At 37.8% G+C, this 14235-nt stretch overlaps 1 protein-coding gene across 1 annotated transcript in view; it reads left to right on the forward strand.

The window, feature by feature from the left end:
* The window catches only part of LOC106873647 (angiomotin), a 37305-nt gene extending 23755 nt beyond the window's left edge, over nucleotides 1-13550 (forward strand). Inside the window, exons 2-15 of the mRNA XM_014921095.2 lie at nucleotides 394-507; nucleotides 1767-2451; nucleotides 3458-3641; nucleotides 4340-4484; nucleotides 5227-5264; nucleotides 5697-5766; nucleotides 6522-6667; nucleotides 7221-7373; nucleotides 8391-8525; nucleotides 9255-9310; nucleotides 10131-10274; nucleotides 11613-11833; nucleotides 12445-12524; nucleotides 13481-13550. Of these exons, the coding sequence (XP_014776581.1) occupies nucleotides 441-507; nucleotides 1767-2451; nucleotides 3458-3641; nucleotides 4340-4484; nucleotides 5227-5264; nucleotides 5697-5766; nucleotides 6522-6667; nucleotides 7221-7373; nucleotides 8391-8525; nucleotides 9255-9310; nucleotides 10131-10274; nucleotides 11613-11833; nucleotides 12445-12524; nucleotides 13481-13525 (2169 nt within the window). The 5' untranslated portion in view covers nucleotides 394-440 and the 3' untranslated portion in view covers nucleotides 13526-13550. The remainder of the gene's footprint in view (nucleotides 1-393; nucleotides 508-1766; nucleotides 2452-3457; nucleotides 3642-4339; nucleotides 4485-5226; nucleotides 5265-5696; nucleotides 5767-6521; nucleotides 6668-7220; nucleotides 7374-8390; nucleotides 8526-9254; nucleotides 9311-10130; nucleotides 10275-11612; nucleotides 11834-12444; nucleotides 12525-13480) is intronic.
* The last annotated feature ends 685 nt before the right edge of the window (nucleotides 13551-14235 follow it).

Raw genomic sequence — 14235 nt, forward strand, 5'->3', positions numbered from 1 at the left:
CCCCAGTGTGCAGCTGGTATTATCTTATCAACATCAAAAGGATAACCTCCAACATTGACCTCAATGGAATTTGAGCTTGGAATGTAAAAAAGCATTTTGTCCTGTAATGATTCTGTCAGCTCCCCACCTCACTGCAAGGAAAACACACATTAGCCATTCAGAAACACCCAAAAATCTGTTAAATTCATTTAAATATTTATTATTTGGTGTCAACATTTTCCTCACACCAACTGCAACCTAGTCACTGACTTGAAAATAAAATTTGTGTCTTCCCATTTTTTTAGTTTGTTTGCATTCTTTGATTTATATTAGCAAAAAGAGATACAAACATCCATCTACGATGTTAGTAATGTGTCTGGTTTCTAATTTTCCTTCATTTCTTCTTCATTGCAGTTCAATTTGGAGCTTGTGAGGAATCAGTTTAACAAAAATTTCTAGAAATGCAGTCCTCACCGTACAGAGATCCACCGCCATACCCAGGACATTCTAAACAACTATTACAGCCTGGTAAGTAACTTATTCTGGTGCCATTGTTTTATTCTTTTGAATTTAATAGTTTATCTCTTAACGAGTATCAAAGCTGTTTGAAGAGAAACATGATTAACCCTAAAGTCACTTGTTTCTGTCCCCCTGTTCATACTTTAGCCTCTCATCACTTGACACAAAAGCATCTCCCTCGATACTATACCCCTTACTCAGTTGAGGGTAGTTGTCTTGCAAATTACTTGGGTGACTTTGCCAGTGCTGGTGCCACATAAAAGAAGCACTGAGTATACTCTGTAAAATGGTTGGTGCTAGGAAAGGTACCCAACCACAAAAACCATACCAAAGTAGGCATTGGAGCTTGGGGTAGTTCTCTGGTTTGTTGATGCCAGCCAAGCCATCCAACCCCATGCCAGCATGGAAAATGGATCTTAGGCAAGGGTTACGATGAAACAAGATGGTGCCAGGTACAACTCCTTTATTCATTTGCATTGTGGCACCAGTTCACAGCCTGACATTAATTACTACAACACTAATACAGTGTAGGTTAGGAATCAATAAGAAAACATACAGGCAGACAGACAGATGAACTCACATATTTACAAGTACTCATATTCATGTATGCATGAGTACACTGGGGTTGCGTAAAAGCCTTGAAATGCTGGGGTTTCACATGAAAGAACAAAGCAAAATGACCCACAAAATCCAGTTGGTTAATTGGTGCAGTGAAGATTTGTAATACATTCCAAAGACATTCCATTCATGTTTTCCGGAATTGACATATCCTCACACTCGTGTCTGTATCCGACACATACACATGCATATAATGTGTAATGAAGCATATAGATCCATGGGCTAAATAAACACATGCACTCATTGCATGAGTGCAAGTATATCCACATGCACTTTCAACATATGTTCACACACACTAACTTAAACATTTGCAAACCCTAGGAACTGTTTTGACTGAGACAAAAGAGCCTTGTCTCTTTATTAATGACTTGCTTGAATTCTACCAAGAACTGACATAAATCTGAAAGAAAAGCAGAATTGGTAAAGCAACATAAATTGCTTTGCATTCCTTTATGTTCTGCAACTAACTTTACTCTTTATTGTTTGCAAAGTGTACCAGTCATACATTGAGATCAATATCATGTGTTGCTTTGTGTCTGTGTTAGAAGTTAATATTACAGAATTAATTGGGTGAGATTGTTGTGACTGTATGTATGTATCCATGGAAACACATGTCTTAAAAATTTCTTCTTCCTTGTTTTTTTGTTAAGGTTTACGCCAAAGTTTTTCTGGTAGTGAAACAAGTACAGATGTGTCACTTTCGTCGACAGAAAACCTAAGTACCTCTCAGAGACAAGAACCACAAGGAGAGGAAACACATACACAAGAAATGTATTATGATCTTAAAACAGCTCCAAGATATTCTATGTTAGCTCAGCTTGGAATGCAAATACCAGTGGACATAAAAGATCTGAATAACCAACCCATTTTCGCCCCAACGACCCAGCAAAATATACCCAGTGTTTATACGACACCCACAGCTCAATATTATTCCGCATCACTAACACCAACCGTTTCTTCTGGTGAATGGCAAAACAGTCAAATGGTAACGTGTACAGTGGCCGATTCTCAGGTGATTCCGATGAACGCCACAGTAACGGTGCCAACCACTGTTGCATACACAACACAATGTTGGTCTCAACACCAAATGGATCCACAAGTATTACAATATCTTAGCAATTTACCGCCACCGCCAGAGTATCCCAGAGCAAAATCTGAGAGTGATACTGTAAAGAATGATTTACGCCGTTCCTATGAAATGCTGGAGAAGGTTGAGCGCACAAGATCTCAGCCAGATCTTACAAGGTTTGAATCTCAATTTCGTCAAGCCAATTCGAATGTTTCGCACTTCTATGTTGGAGAGAAAAGTCCTTTAACCAAAGAAAACACAAACTCGTGAGTATCTTTCTTATTGCTATGGTGTTATTCCCTGGGTTTTTTTTTGCTTTTGTTTGTTTCTGTCTTTGAACTGTGGCTATGCTGGAGCACCACTTTGAATGGTTCGGTCAAAGAAATTGACCCCTGGTACTTGTTTTTAAGTTTATTATTTATTTTATTGATCAATTTTGCCAAACTGCTAGATTGTAGGAACCTAAATAAATCGACACCAGTTATCAAACGGTGGAGAAGAGACACACAGACACACACACACACACACTCACACACATATATTTTTATATTTATATATATATATATACATACATACATACATGATGAGCTTTCACACACAGTTTCTGTCTACCAATTTCACTCACAAAACATTAGTCAGCTTAGCACTGCGTGTGTGTTTGTTAGATTTGATCAGACTAACTAAAGGGAAGTTACTCTGCAAACACTACGTATTTGGCCCTTTAACTGTTTCAATCTGAAACCCATCAAATGTGGTGAGTTGTAATCCACCTGACAATAGAGCTACAGTTTGAGGAAGATTTCACTGCTATTTTTTGCAGGACAAGAAACCATGTAGCGTGTAGTATCTCTTATGTTTTTCAGTTTTCAACTACCTTGGACTATATTATTCAATGTAACCTTGTCCTACCGTACTTCAGCTCTTGAACAGCTGACATTTTCTTTCCCTTTTCAAATACTACCCCTACTAGGTCATGCTTTTGTGGGGCGACAGGCTCCTGTTCCTTCCCTGTCTTCCAAGTCACTTGACAACCTCACTAATTGTGGTGGCATGAAAAAAAACCCAGTACACCCTGGTTGGTGTTAAGAAGGGCCTCCAGCTGTAGAAAATATGCAAAAGCTGACGCTGCGACCCAGCTTAGCTTGGTGGTTTGCCAGACCTTATCAAACCGTCCAACCCATGCCAGCATGGAAAGCAGGTGTTAAATAATGATGATAAGTGGTGTTTCTCCCTAAATTTGTGTCTTACACATTTTCTATTTGGTTTTTTCAGCGTTTTAGAAAGCCACAAAGAGGAGATAACTCTGCAGTCAGACCAGCACCCAGCGTTGCTATTGGCTCGTACCAAACATATTGTTGAAATCCTTAACAATGAGAACCGATTCCTTAAAGAGAAACTGAAGACTATGAGTGAGGATCTCAATCGAAGTAAAAAACGAGTTGTGACATTACAAAAGGTGTGTATATTTATTGTGTATATATGTGTGTGAATTTCTGCAATTATACGTAAACATGAATGTGTATGTGATGCGTGTGTGTGTGTCTCTAATCCTCTAATGTGTATGCAAGGGACCACGTAGTGTGCTGACGATGATGATGATGATGATGGTGATGGTGATGCTAGGAGTAGCCCTGTTTACAGTGTCTTTGGTTGCTTCAAAGAATCTGATAACCACAGAACTTTTGATCTAATGAAAGAACCTCGGCATAGTCAGTCACACAACCTATCAGAAACAGTAGTCAAATCTTCCTCACACCACTGGATAATGTGATCTTACATTCACAAGAACCAACAGGATGGTCATAGCTGAAATGCCTTTGATCATTAGTCAACTTGATCAGGTTCTGACCTGGGATTAAACACCAATACCAACCTACAGAGGTATATTCTTGTTGTTGTTGTTAATCAGCCCCAAGTCAGCCCTGATTGAGTTCACCTTTGAGCAAAGATGTACCTACTGTGACCCTCACGATTTATTTTGGGCATTGAGGGAGATTTGGATACCACCTTTAGCATGTTAATCGACCATATTGAGTCTCCTTCTTTGTCCTTGTTTTTGAAATGGTCAGTGATTATGGTGTTAGGAAATGAAACATTTTTACTGTTGAAGGTTTTTACATGGCTTTTAAACGAATCTTCCTTTTCTTGGTTTAGTGTGAAGATGAGATCTCTAAAGTCACAGAAGAATACCAAACTCTGGAACAGAAATCCCGCAAAATTCAACAATGGGAAGCAGCTTACAGACGGAAATTGGAAGAAGAAAACAAAAAAATAGGGTCAGAGAACAAATATTACAAAGGTAAAAACAAAATCCCCTCTTTTTTCTTTTTTTTTTGTCCCTCTCAGTTCCTTAAATATAAATCACCTTTACTACTAATTCAATGGAAACACAGTTTGCAAATAGCTCTCATCACAAACAAATCATTTGTCTCCGGTGACAAACACTCCAGCCAGCAGCCATGGGGTATCGGTGGGAGGAGAGCATCAGTTGCTGTCTAACTTTTTTGTTCAGTGCACATCCCTGCTCAAGTTCATAGCACCGTCTCTTGAATTTCCCGTGGGAAAAATAGTTCCTTCAGGAACAAATTAAATTCATAAACCAAATATTTCTGGCCATGTGGTTTAGAAGCTTGCTTCCTCACCATGTGGTATTGAGTTTTCTCTCACTGCACAACAACTTGGCCAAATGTCCATATTGTTATTCTCATCATTAAATTTTCTTAATTCTATCCTTATTTCCTAACTCATTTAACCCTTTCGTTATCAACCTGGCTCTGGTAATACAAATGTCTTGTTTTCATAAGTTTTGAATTAAAATCTTCCACCAAACCTTAGTCACAATTTATGTTCCTAACACTAGCTTAATTATAATAAAGTTATTTTACTAAATTCTTTGTTAGATTTTAAATAATTGAAAGAAATACTGTAACGAAAGGGTTAAATGTTACCTTGATATCCTCAGTTATCTGTGAGATATCCCCAAATATCAGAACTTTTTTTTAAAATCTTTTAACCAAAAATATTCCTGTTTTTTCTTTCAGAACAATTACAAGGTATTGGAAATGCTGCCAACCAAGAGGTCAGTCATCGATCTATTTATTTATATTTATTCGTATTTATTTGTATTATCTGTGGAGTTGTTGTTGTGTTTAGGCACCTTGAAGTTAGCTTGACTGAAGTGTCCTTGAATCAAAGGCACTCCAACTGTGACACCCACCCCCAATTGGACGTTTGACTTATATAGTAAGGCAGAAGTATGACTCCACTTCCAGGAGAGGTTAAGCATTTAATTTCATAACTATTCCACAGAACTGTTGAGAAACAGACTCCAGAATTAGTCTTTAGGGTTTTAGGGGCTGTTCTGGTAAGAGAAAGTTTGTCATCAGACCTGAAAGACAGATTAAGTCTATCCCCAAAGAATAGGAAAGGCCCTATCAGTATAGACTCTGTATATATTGTGTGTGTGTATTAATGAAATACGTATTAATAAAATGGTCTTCTTTAATTACAGATGAGCGAGACAGATATAAGAACAGAGCTTCGGAAGAAGGAAGCCATTATAGCAAACCTGATGTCAGTCAGTACGTATTATTCACCTTCAGTTTTCTGTCCAAATCTGTAACATGAAACGCTATATCATCATCATCATCATCATCACCACAACCACCACCACCACCACCACTACATTAATAATAAATAATAATAATAAATAATAATAATTATAATGATTTTTTATGTTTTCACTTCTAGTGAGGTGGACAAGTCCATCCCACCTCAACATTTCACCGCATCACATTGTTTCATCTCTGAAAAGTAAAACTACAGAGAAAATTCCTAATCTCTCTTGTTATACTACATGTGTGAGGGGAGGGGTTTAGTTCCTGTAATTACTTTCATAGTCTCAGGTGTGGAAGTGCATGATTTAGTGGTTAGGCTGTTGAACTCCTGATCATAAGGCTGTGGTTCCAGGATCTGGACCTGGTGGTGAATTGTGTCCTTGAGCAAGACACTTCATTTCACATTGCTCCAGTCCACTCAGCTGGCAACAATGAGTTATCCTGTGATGGACCAGTGTCTCATTCAATGGATGGAATAGAAACGCCACAGAAACCGGGAAGCCAGCCTCATGAGTCTTGGGAAGAAGCTTTCCTCAGGAATTTGGCTACAGAAGTCTTCAGCAGACTTTTATTGGAATTGTTAAATGTTTCCCCTTTCCTTTTACAAAAACTGCTGCTCTTCAATATTCTCACATTCCATGTCATTCTTTTTATTGTTTCAAAGACCTGTTGTGATTTTAAAGGAAAACTGTTATCCTTTTCTTATTCTCTTTCCACAGACAAAGAGCTGCAAAGTTCCAAAGAGTTGCTACAAGAAGATGTCGTAAAATCTCATCAGATGATTGAACAACAACGATCAGAGATTGAAATTTTGGACAATGCTTTGACAAATGCACAGAGTAATGTGGTCCGTTTAGAGGAAGAGGTAATCTCTCATTCCTACCAATCCCATTTTAGAACACTTGTGTTAGAAGTAACATTTTTAATGCAGGAAACAAATATCTCGATCGAAAATAAAAATGCCGTGAAACCAACAGACAGACAGAGAGGTAGACAGATAGGTTTGTTACGAACATAGTTTATGCTAAAAACATGGAAAAGGCTAAATAAAAGTGATTATGTGGCCAGACAGATAGAGAGGAAGATAGCTAGGTAGAAAGGTAGAGAGATAAATAGATAGGTGGGTAGATATATAGATAGACAGACAGAAAGAAGCCTCAGACACAAGGCTATAAAATGAGTGGGGATGGCGTAAATTATTGACGTTATATATATAGGGAGGTAACTTGCACAAACCACACTGCGGTATGTTCAAGTGCTGATTAGCTAATAAGTCTTAAAACACCTTAATGATTAATTAAATTACTTTTTGTAAATACACAAGGTATTAAAAAAAAATGATAATTTGTCGATGATGTTTTTTATGCTTTAAATGACTTAATGGTTTAATTGTGAATATTCTTTTTTTTCTATTTTAGTGTAAAAAGAAGCAGCTTTATATGGATCGCCTGGACCAGTTACAGAAGGCATTTGTTTCACTACAAATGGCCACAGAAAAACGAGAACAGATGGAACAACAGTTGAGGAACAAACTCGAAAAAGAATTAGGGCAGCTTCGAATTTTTGAAAAGGTATTATTATGTCGACCAGATATTTGTAAATGTGTGTGTGTTTATATATATATACATCATGGCACTCCATCAGTTGTGACGAGGGTTCCAGTTGATCCGATCAACGGAACAGCCTTCTCGTGAAATTAACATGCAAGTGGCTGAGCACTCCACAGACATGTGTACCCTTAACGTAGTTCTCAGGGAGATTGAGTGTGACAAGGCTGGCCCCTTTGAATTACAGGTACAACAGAAACAGGAAGTAAGAGTGAGAGAAAGTTGTGGTGAAAGAGTACAGCAGGGTTGGCCACCATCCCCTGCCAGAGCCTCGTGGAGCTTTAGGTGTTCTTGGTCAATAAAGACTCAGAATGCCCGGTCTGGGAATCGAAACCGCAAATCCACTTCCCTAACCACTGGGCCATTGCACCTCCACTATACATACATATATATATATATATATATATCATCATCATCATCATCATCATCGTTTAACGTCCGCTTTCCATGCTAGCATGGGTTGGACGATTTGACTGAGGACTGGTGAAACCGGATGGCAACACCAGGCTCCAGTCTGATTTGGCAGAGTTTCTACAGCTGGATGCCCTTCCTAACGCCAACCACTCAGATATATATATATATATATGAATGAGTGCATGTGTATTGCATCTAAACATAGTTGTTGATTCCTCCACATTGGTCCTGATCAAGCATATCTATAGTCAATGATGTTCCATTGGTGGCCACCTCATCTTCTATATCAAGAACATTGTCCAGTATTTTTTTAAGACAGTAGACTGCAATTCAGAATAGATTTTACTGCTATTTTTAGCAGTTCAAGCAACCACACAACAGTTTCGTTATTGGCTGCTGTTTCTAGCAGGCTAAGCCACCATGTAGTAGTTCCCTCATTCTCGCATGTATATCGATAAAAGTGTATCTGTATTTGATGTTGATGTCTTAATGAACTATACAAAATATTTGTATTAATTATTAAATGTAAATATTATTTAATGCAATGTTTCTGTGTTTAATTAACAGGTCAGTAACGAACCTGGTTCTCCCAAAACTAATAATGAGCAAGATACCCATTTGAGTGGGAATATTGAAGACCTGAAAAAGTTACTCCAAGAAAAAGATACTCGGATGTTACAACTGGAGGCAGAAGTAGCTAAAGTGAGTTGCCACTTTCCACCAGATTAACTTGAATATTTCTTACAAACATGTCTTAGATTTTAGCTAGCTTAATTTACCATCATCATCATCATCATCATCATCAACAACAATCTCTATAAGAGTAAAAGGAAGAAGGCTGTGTTGGGCAGGCATGGCTGTGTGGTTAGGAAGTTTGTTTCACAACTGTGTGGTCTCAGGTTCACTCCCTCTGCATGTTACTATGGACAAGTGTCTTCTACTATAGCCCTGGGCCAACTAAATCCTTGTGAGTGGATTTGGCTGGTGGAAACTGAAAGATGTCTGGTGTATGTGTATGTATACACAAACACACAATGTACATATATCGTTTTATTGTCCACTTTTCATGCTTGCATGGGTCAGATGGATTTTTCTATGGCTGGATGCCTTTCCTGTTGCCAACCTTTTCATGGCCAGACATTTTTTTTGCAGAGGATCAGAAACAAAGGGCACCGTTTGCATTACAGTGACACTTGTTTACAACTCGCATGAAGTGAAAGCAAGAAGATAGTAACACATGCACACACACACACACACACATACTCTGACATGCTTGAACAATTGTGAAGATCTTTTCACATGAAACCATTGGTTGCCTTGTTAACCCACAAATGAAGAATATATATATAATGTGTGTGGTAGAGGGTGTTATGTATGTATGTATTTATTTTATCCAATATGTATCTTATTTCTCTTGTGATATCATTTCAGTGGGAACAGAGATGTTTAACAGAATCAACAAAGAACCAGCTGGCTTCCAAATCCAGGTAATCTACTGGCTTTTGATAAACTCTGCATCTTTGAATAATTCTCTTCTTTTGAAAGCATGCATTCTTCAGTTCAATCCTACACTGGCTTTTGGGTTGATCAATAGCTTATTACATTACAGACACAAAGCCACCCACCTCAATACTGTTCCCCTTCTCAGTTGAGGAGTCTTTGCCTTCCAAGTTACTTGGTGACCTCACCAGTGTTGGTGCCACATACAAAGCCTCCAGTCTACTCTGTAAAGTGGTTGGCATCTGGAAGGGCATCCAGCCGTGAAAACCCATACCAAAGCAGACACAGAGAGAGAGAGAGACGTGTATTGATTTGTATGTTTATGCATGCGTGTTTGTGTTTGTCCCCCTCCACTCACTGTTTGGCAACCAGTGTCGGTTTGTTTTTACATCCCTGTCACTTAGCAGTTCAGCCAAAGAGACTGACGGAATAAGTATTGGGGTGGTCTGTTCAACTAAACCCTTTGAGTCACAGCAGTGTCTCCAGCATGGCCAGAGTCCTAACACTGAAACAGACAGAAGATAAAAAGGAATCGAGATTTTATCAAGTAATATTAAAAGCCACTTTAACATGGCTGTCCATTTGAGCGGACTCTACTGTGATTGTTTAACCCCAAGAGGACATCTCTAGCTGGTCAACGATGCACAGCTGCAGCCAATAAAATTGCGAGCAGGGCAGCAAGCCCCTAGTGATTGTTTCATTGCTGTAACAAGACAAAATTTATTACCCTTTTCAAATCCCCAAAACAATGCTGACGAATTCTGCAAACTCGTATTTACTTTTATTACTTTTCTCTGTCAATCACAGCGATGGACGCCAACAGTTAGACAAATATCCTAAAGGTGTTTCACTTGAAACTGAGAAATTACTTGCAGAGTCCAAATCTGAGAAGCTGCGACACATGGAAGAGGCTTATCAAGCAAAGAAGAAAAGCACAGAATTGGAAGCAAAGTGAGTTGGTCTTTGTTTTGTTTTTATCCAAATTCCATCCAGTTTTTGGCATTTTGTTTTTCATTCGCATAATCAGCCCAGTTAAAGAGTACCTTTGAATCATCAGGCGATACGCTGCGCTTGAAAAGACCTTTTGAGTCAAGTAAAATCAAAGATCAAAATGGAAATTGTAGTTGTGGTCGATGCCAATGCTGTTTGACTGGCACCCGTGCTGGGGGCACGTAATAAGCACCATTCAAGCTTGGGTCAATGCCAGTGCCACCTGACTGGCTCCCTCTGCCGGTGGCACGTAAAAAGCACCATCCGAATGTGGTCGATGCCAGTCCACTGCTCTCAAAGCCACTCACCTGATGAGGATGTGGAGACACAGCTACTTCTAGATCATACTCATTCATATAATATCAATATTATAAGACATAATATGGAAATCTTGAACAACCAGCAGCTATTACCAGTTACAGAAACACTTGTGACTGGTGATATAAGGCCTGTTCATTCCATCTTCTTGCTTTATATATATATATATATATATATATATATAGCTGTCTGTGTATCATACTAAATGCAGGTACATCATGAGAAAGCAAGCTGACTGTGGTCTTTGTCTGGGTATATATATTTCTCATGGACATACAGTGTTTAAAACCACAAAAAACTATCAATGGCAGACATAAACTGTCCAGTGTTGGTAAGAATGCTAGGTGTGTATTTTGACCTTGTTGGACTTTGTAGCAGATACCCAATGCTACCTGCCATACTAAGACAAAATTCATTGCTACTGATGGAGGAAAACAGTCATTGAAAAATACCTTGGTGTTGCAATTAGTTGTGCAAAATTGAAATAGAAATTTGTCTATCATACTTAATGCAGAGACATCATGAAAAAGCAAATTTATTGTGGTATTTGTCTGGATATAAATATATCTTATGAATGTACTCAAAATCAGAGAGATTTTATTACCACCAACCAATAGTATATATTATGATTAAAATTCTATTCCCCCCCACCAAAAAAAAAATTAGGGTGCTCCTTATACCTGAGCATCTAACACATAGAAATAAATGTCTGCATGTGTATGTTCAGTATATATTTACAAACATTGTAAACCCCAAGAAATAAATAAACGGTGCTCAACAAATGAAATCTCTTAAGTTACAGACATCTTGTTATCATATTCACTGCTGTTTCACGAATTATTGATTGGCCTCTCATAGATCTGTAATCCTTGATTACAAATTGTAATATTAAAAAGAAATAGAAAAAGTTTTAAAAAATGAGTCTTATTGTAATTTGTTTCTTTATTGATAACATGTCACATGTGTTTTTGTCTGTTTTAGAGTGAAAGAACTACAAACGAGTTTGGTTGAGAAAGAAGCTATGGTGAAAGCGTTGCAACGATCATCCCTCGGTCGTAGCAGTGGGGTACGCACCTTGCACTGTACACCTCTCTGCTCCAATCTCATCACAGCCACAAGTTCCTTGACCAGGCAGTCTCGGGCCAGTCATGTTGAAGATTCAACTTTCAGAGATTATGGTCTGGCAAAACACGCCAAATCAGGTGAGTGGAATCGATCTCTTCTCTAGCCATTTATTTTGCATCTTTTGTCTTGTGCTTGTTTCAGTCATTAAACTGTGGCCATGCTGGGGCACTGCCTTGAAGGGTCAACACCCGCAGTGCTTATTTTTAAGTCTTGTACTTATTCTATCGGTCTCTTTGACCAAACCACTAAGTTACATAAACTACCACAAACACACACACATACACATATGGGCTTCCACATAGTTTCCTTCAACCAGATTCCCTCACAAATCATCGGTTGGCCTGGGACTATTGTAGAAGACACTGTGAGGGCTGGGGATCAGCCCCACATCATTACGAAGCAAGCCATCTCTGCACCTGTATAGAATAATAGAAAAGAATAAAGCTTTCTTAGGGGTTTTTTTGTGGGGGGAGGGGTAACTGGGTGTGGAAAAATTATGCTGATAAATACCATGTATTGTATGCCCTCTTAATTTTGGTCTTATATACATATATATATATATATATATAAAAACATATCCACACACATATATATACATTCCCTTTTAAACCTAACCTTAATTCTAACCCCAGATTATCTGTTCCTAATCACTGTATTAACAAATCTTCTTTCTGTTTCCCTATTTCAGGCAGTGCTAATGATGTTGATCTAAGTAATTCCTATGAACTGGACACATCTTGTACAGACAAGCACAATTCCTCATCAGAGGTAAGTTTCTTTCCAGCACTTCATTCTTAGAACCTTTGTTCCCTCTCTCTCGCACACACTCACGAAATTCACTATACCTCACACACACACACACACTCTCTCTCTTTTTCTCTCTCTCTCTATCTATCTATCTCACATATTTTTCACTCACATCTTTATAAATAAAATTACTGAATCTGTGAACAAGGAGACAAACAGACACACTTGAAGCAGACCTGGAGTAGAGAGGGCATGTCATTGATGAGGTTGCCAGTGGCAACATAAGAACCTTGACAAATATAGCTAATTGACTGATTGACCAAGCTATTAATCAAATAAAGAAGTGAAATAGAATCAGTGTTTTTTTTTATATTAGCATAATGACCCTCCCAAGATACATCTCAACACACAATTTCACATTAAGAATCTTGCAAACCAAATTCAAAAGTAGAATAATAATCTCAAAACAAGAGTGCCAGAAAAGAGTACAAAAGGAAATTTGAGGGAAATCTGGTTGTTACTTTTAGCAAATGCCCCTCTAGGAGAGCAAGTGCATAGTAAAGTACCAACGTCATAGCTGTAGTCATTGTTCATTGTTGATGTGTAGAGTTCATGGCACTAATGACAGTATATTATTATTATTATTAATGGCGGAAAACTGGCAGAATCGTCAGCACCCCAGGCGAAATGCTTAGCAATATTTCATCTGTCTTTGTGTTCTGAGTTCAAATTCCGCCAAGGTCAACTTTGCCTTTCATTCTTTCGGGGGGTCGATGAATTAAGTACCAGTTGTGTACTGAGGTCGATCTAATCGACTAGCCCCTTCCCCAAAAATTTCGGGCCTTGTACCTAAAGTAGCAAAAAAAATATTATTATTATTATTATTATTATTGTTATTATTATTATTATATGTGTGTTTTTGCTGTTGCTTATTATTATTATTATTATTATTTTGTTATTTCTCTTTGATATTATAGAGTGATGGAAAGGAAGACACCGAACGCAAACTGTGGCAAGTGTGAACTTCGATGAGAACATCAACAACATTTTGTCCTGATTGAAACCTACTTTCACATTTCTGCAAGTTTATCTTGCTAAATGATGGCAGTGCTGAATACTGCTCCTTTGGTATTGGTGTGAAGTGATGATCCTTCCAGGAATTTTACTCGCACGCACGCACACACATACATATATACATATATAATTATACACATGGTTGTATTTGCAAATATCTCTACTTGCAAAATGACTTTGCGGACATATTGAAAAGACCTTAATAACTAACATACAGTCAGTTTTATATATATATACACATATATATAGAAGAGAAAGTACGTTGAGTAATATTTGCAAGAAGCTGATATTTTACTAATGTAATTGCAGGTGACACTTCCAGTTCTTGCTTTATCATAGTATAATTGTGAGTTAACAAACAACGTACATTTATGCACACCCAAGATTCTACACTACATAAATCATTATATGTATATATGTATGTATATATATATGTATATATAATGTTCGTTTGCCAACTTACTACTACTTATGGTAACTCAGTTGTATTAGTTTCAGCTTCTATTATGTATATATGTATGTATACACTCGCACACATACATATGTATATATATGTATATATATGATTCAGTGTGTGGGTGTACATTTTATTGTTGTGTGTGTCTATGTGGAATACCTACAGAAAGAAAAGCAGTCGTCATAGTGTCATTGAAGATGT

The sequence above is a fragment of the Octopus bimaculoides genome, chromosome 4 (genome assembly GCF_001194135.2).
Source record: "Octopus bimaculoides isolate UCB-OBI-ISO-001 chromosome 4, ASM119413v2, whole genome shotgun sequence".
Lineage (NCBI taxonomy): Eukaryota > Metazoa > Mollusca > Cephalopoda > Octopoda > Octopodidae > Octopus > Octopus bimaculoides.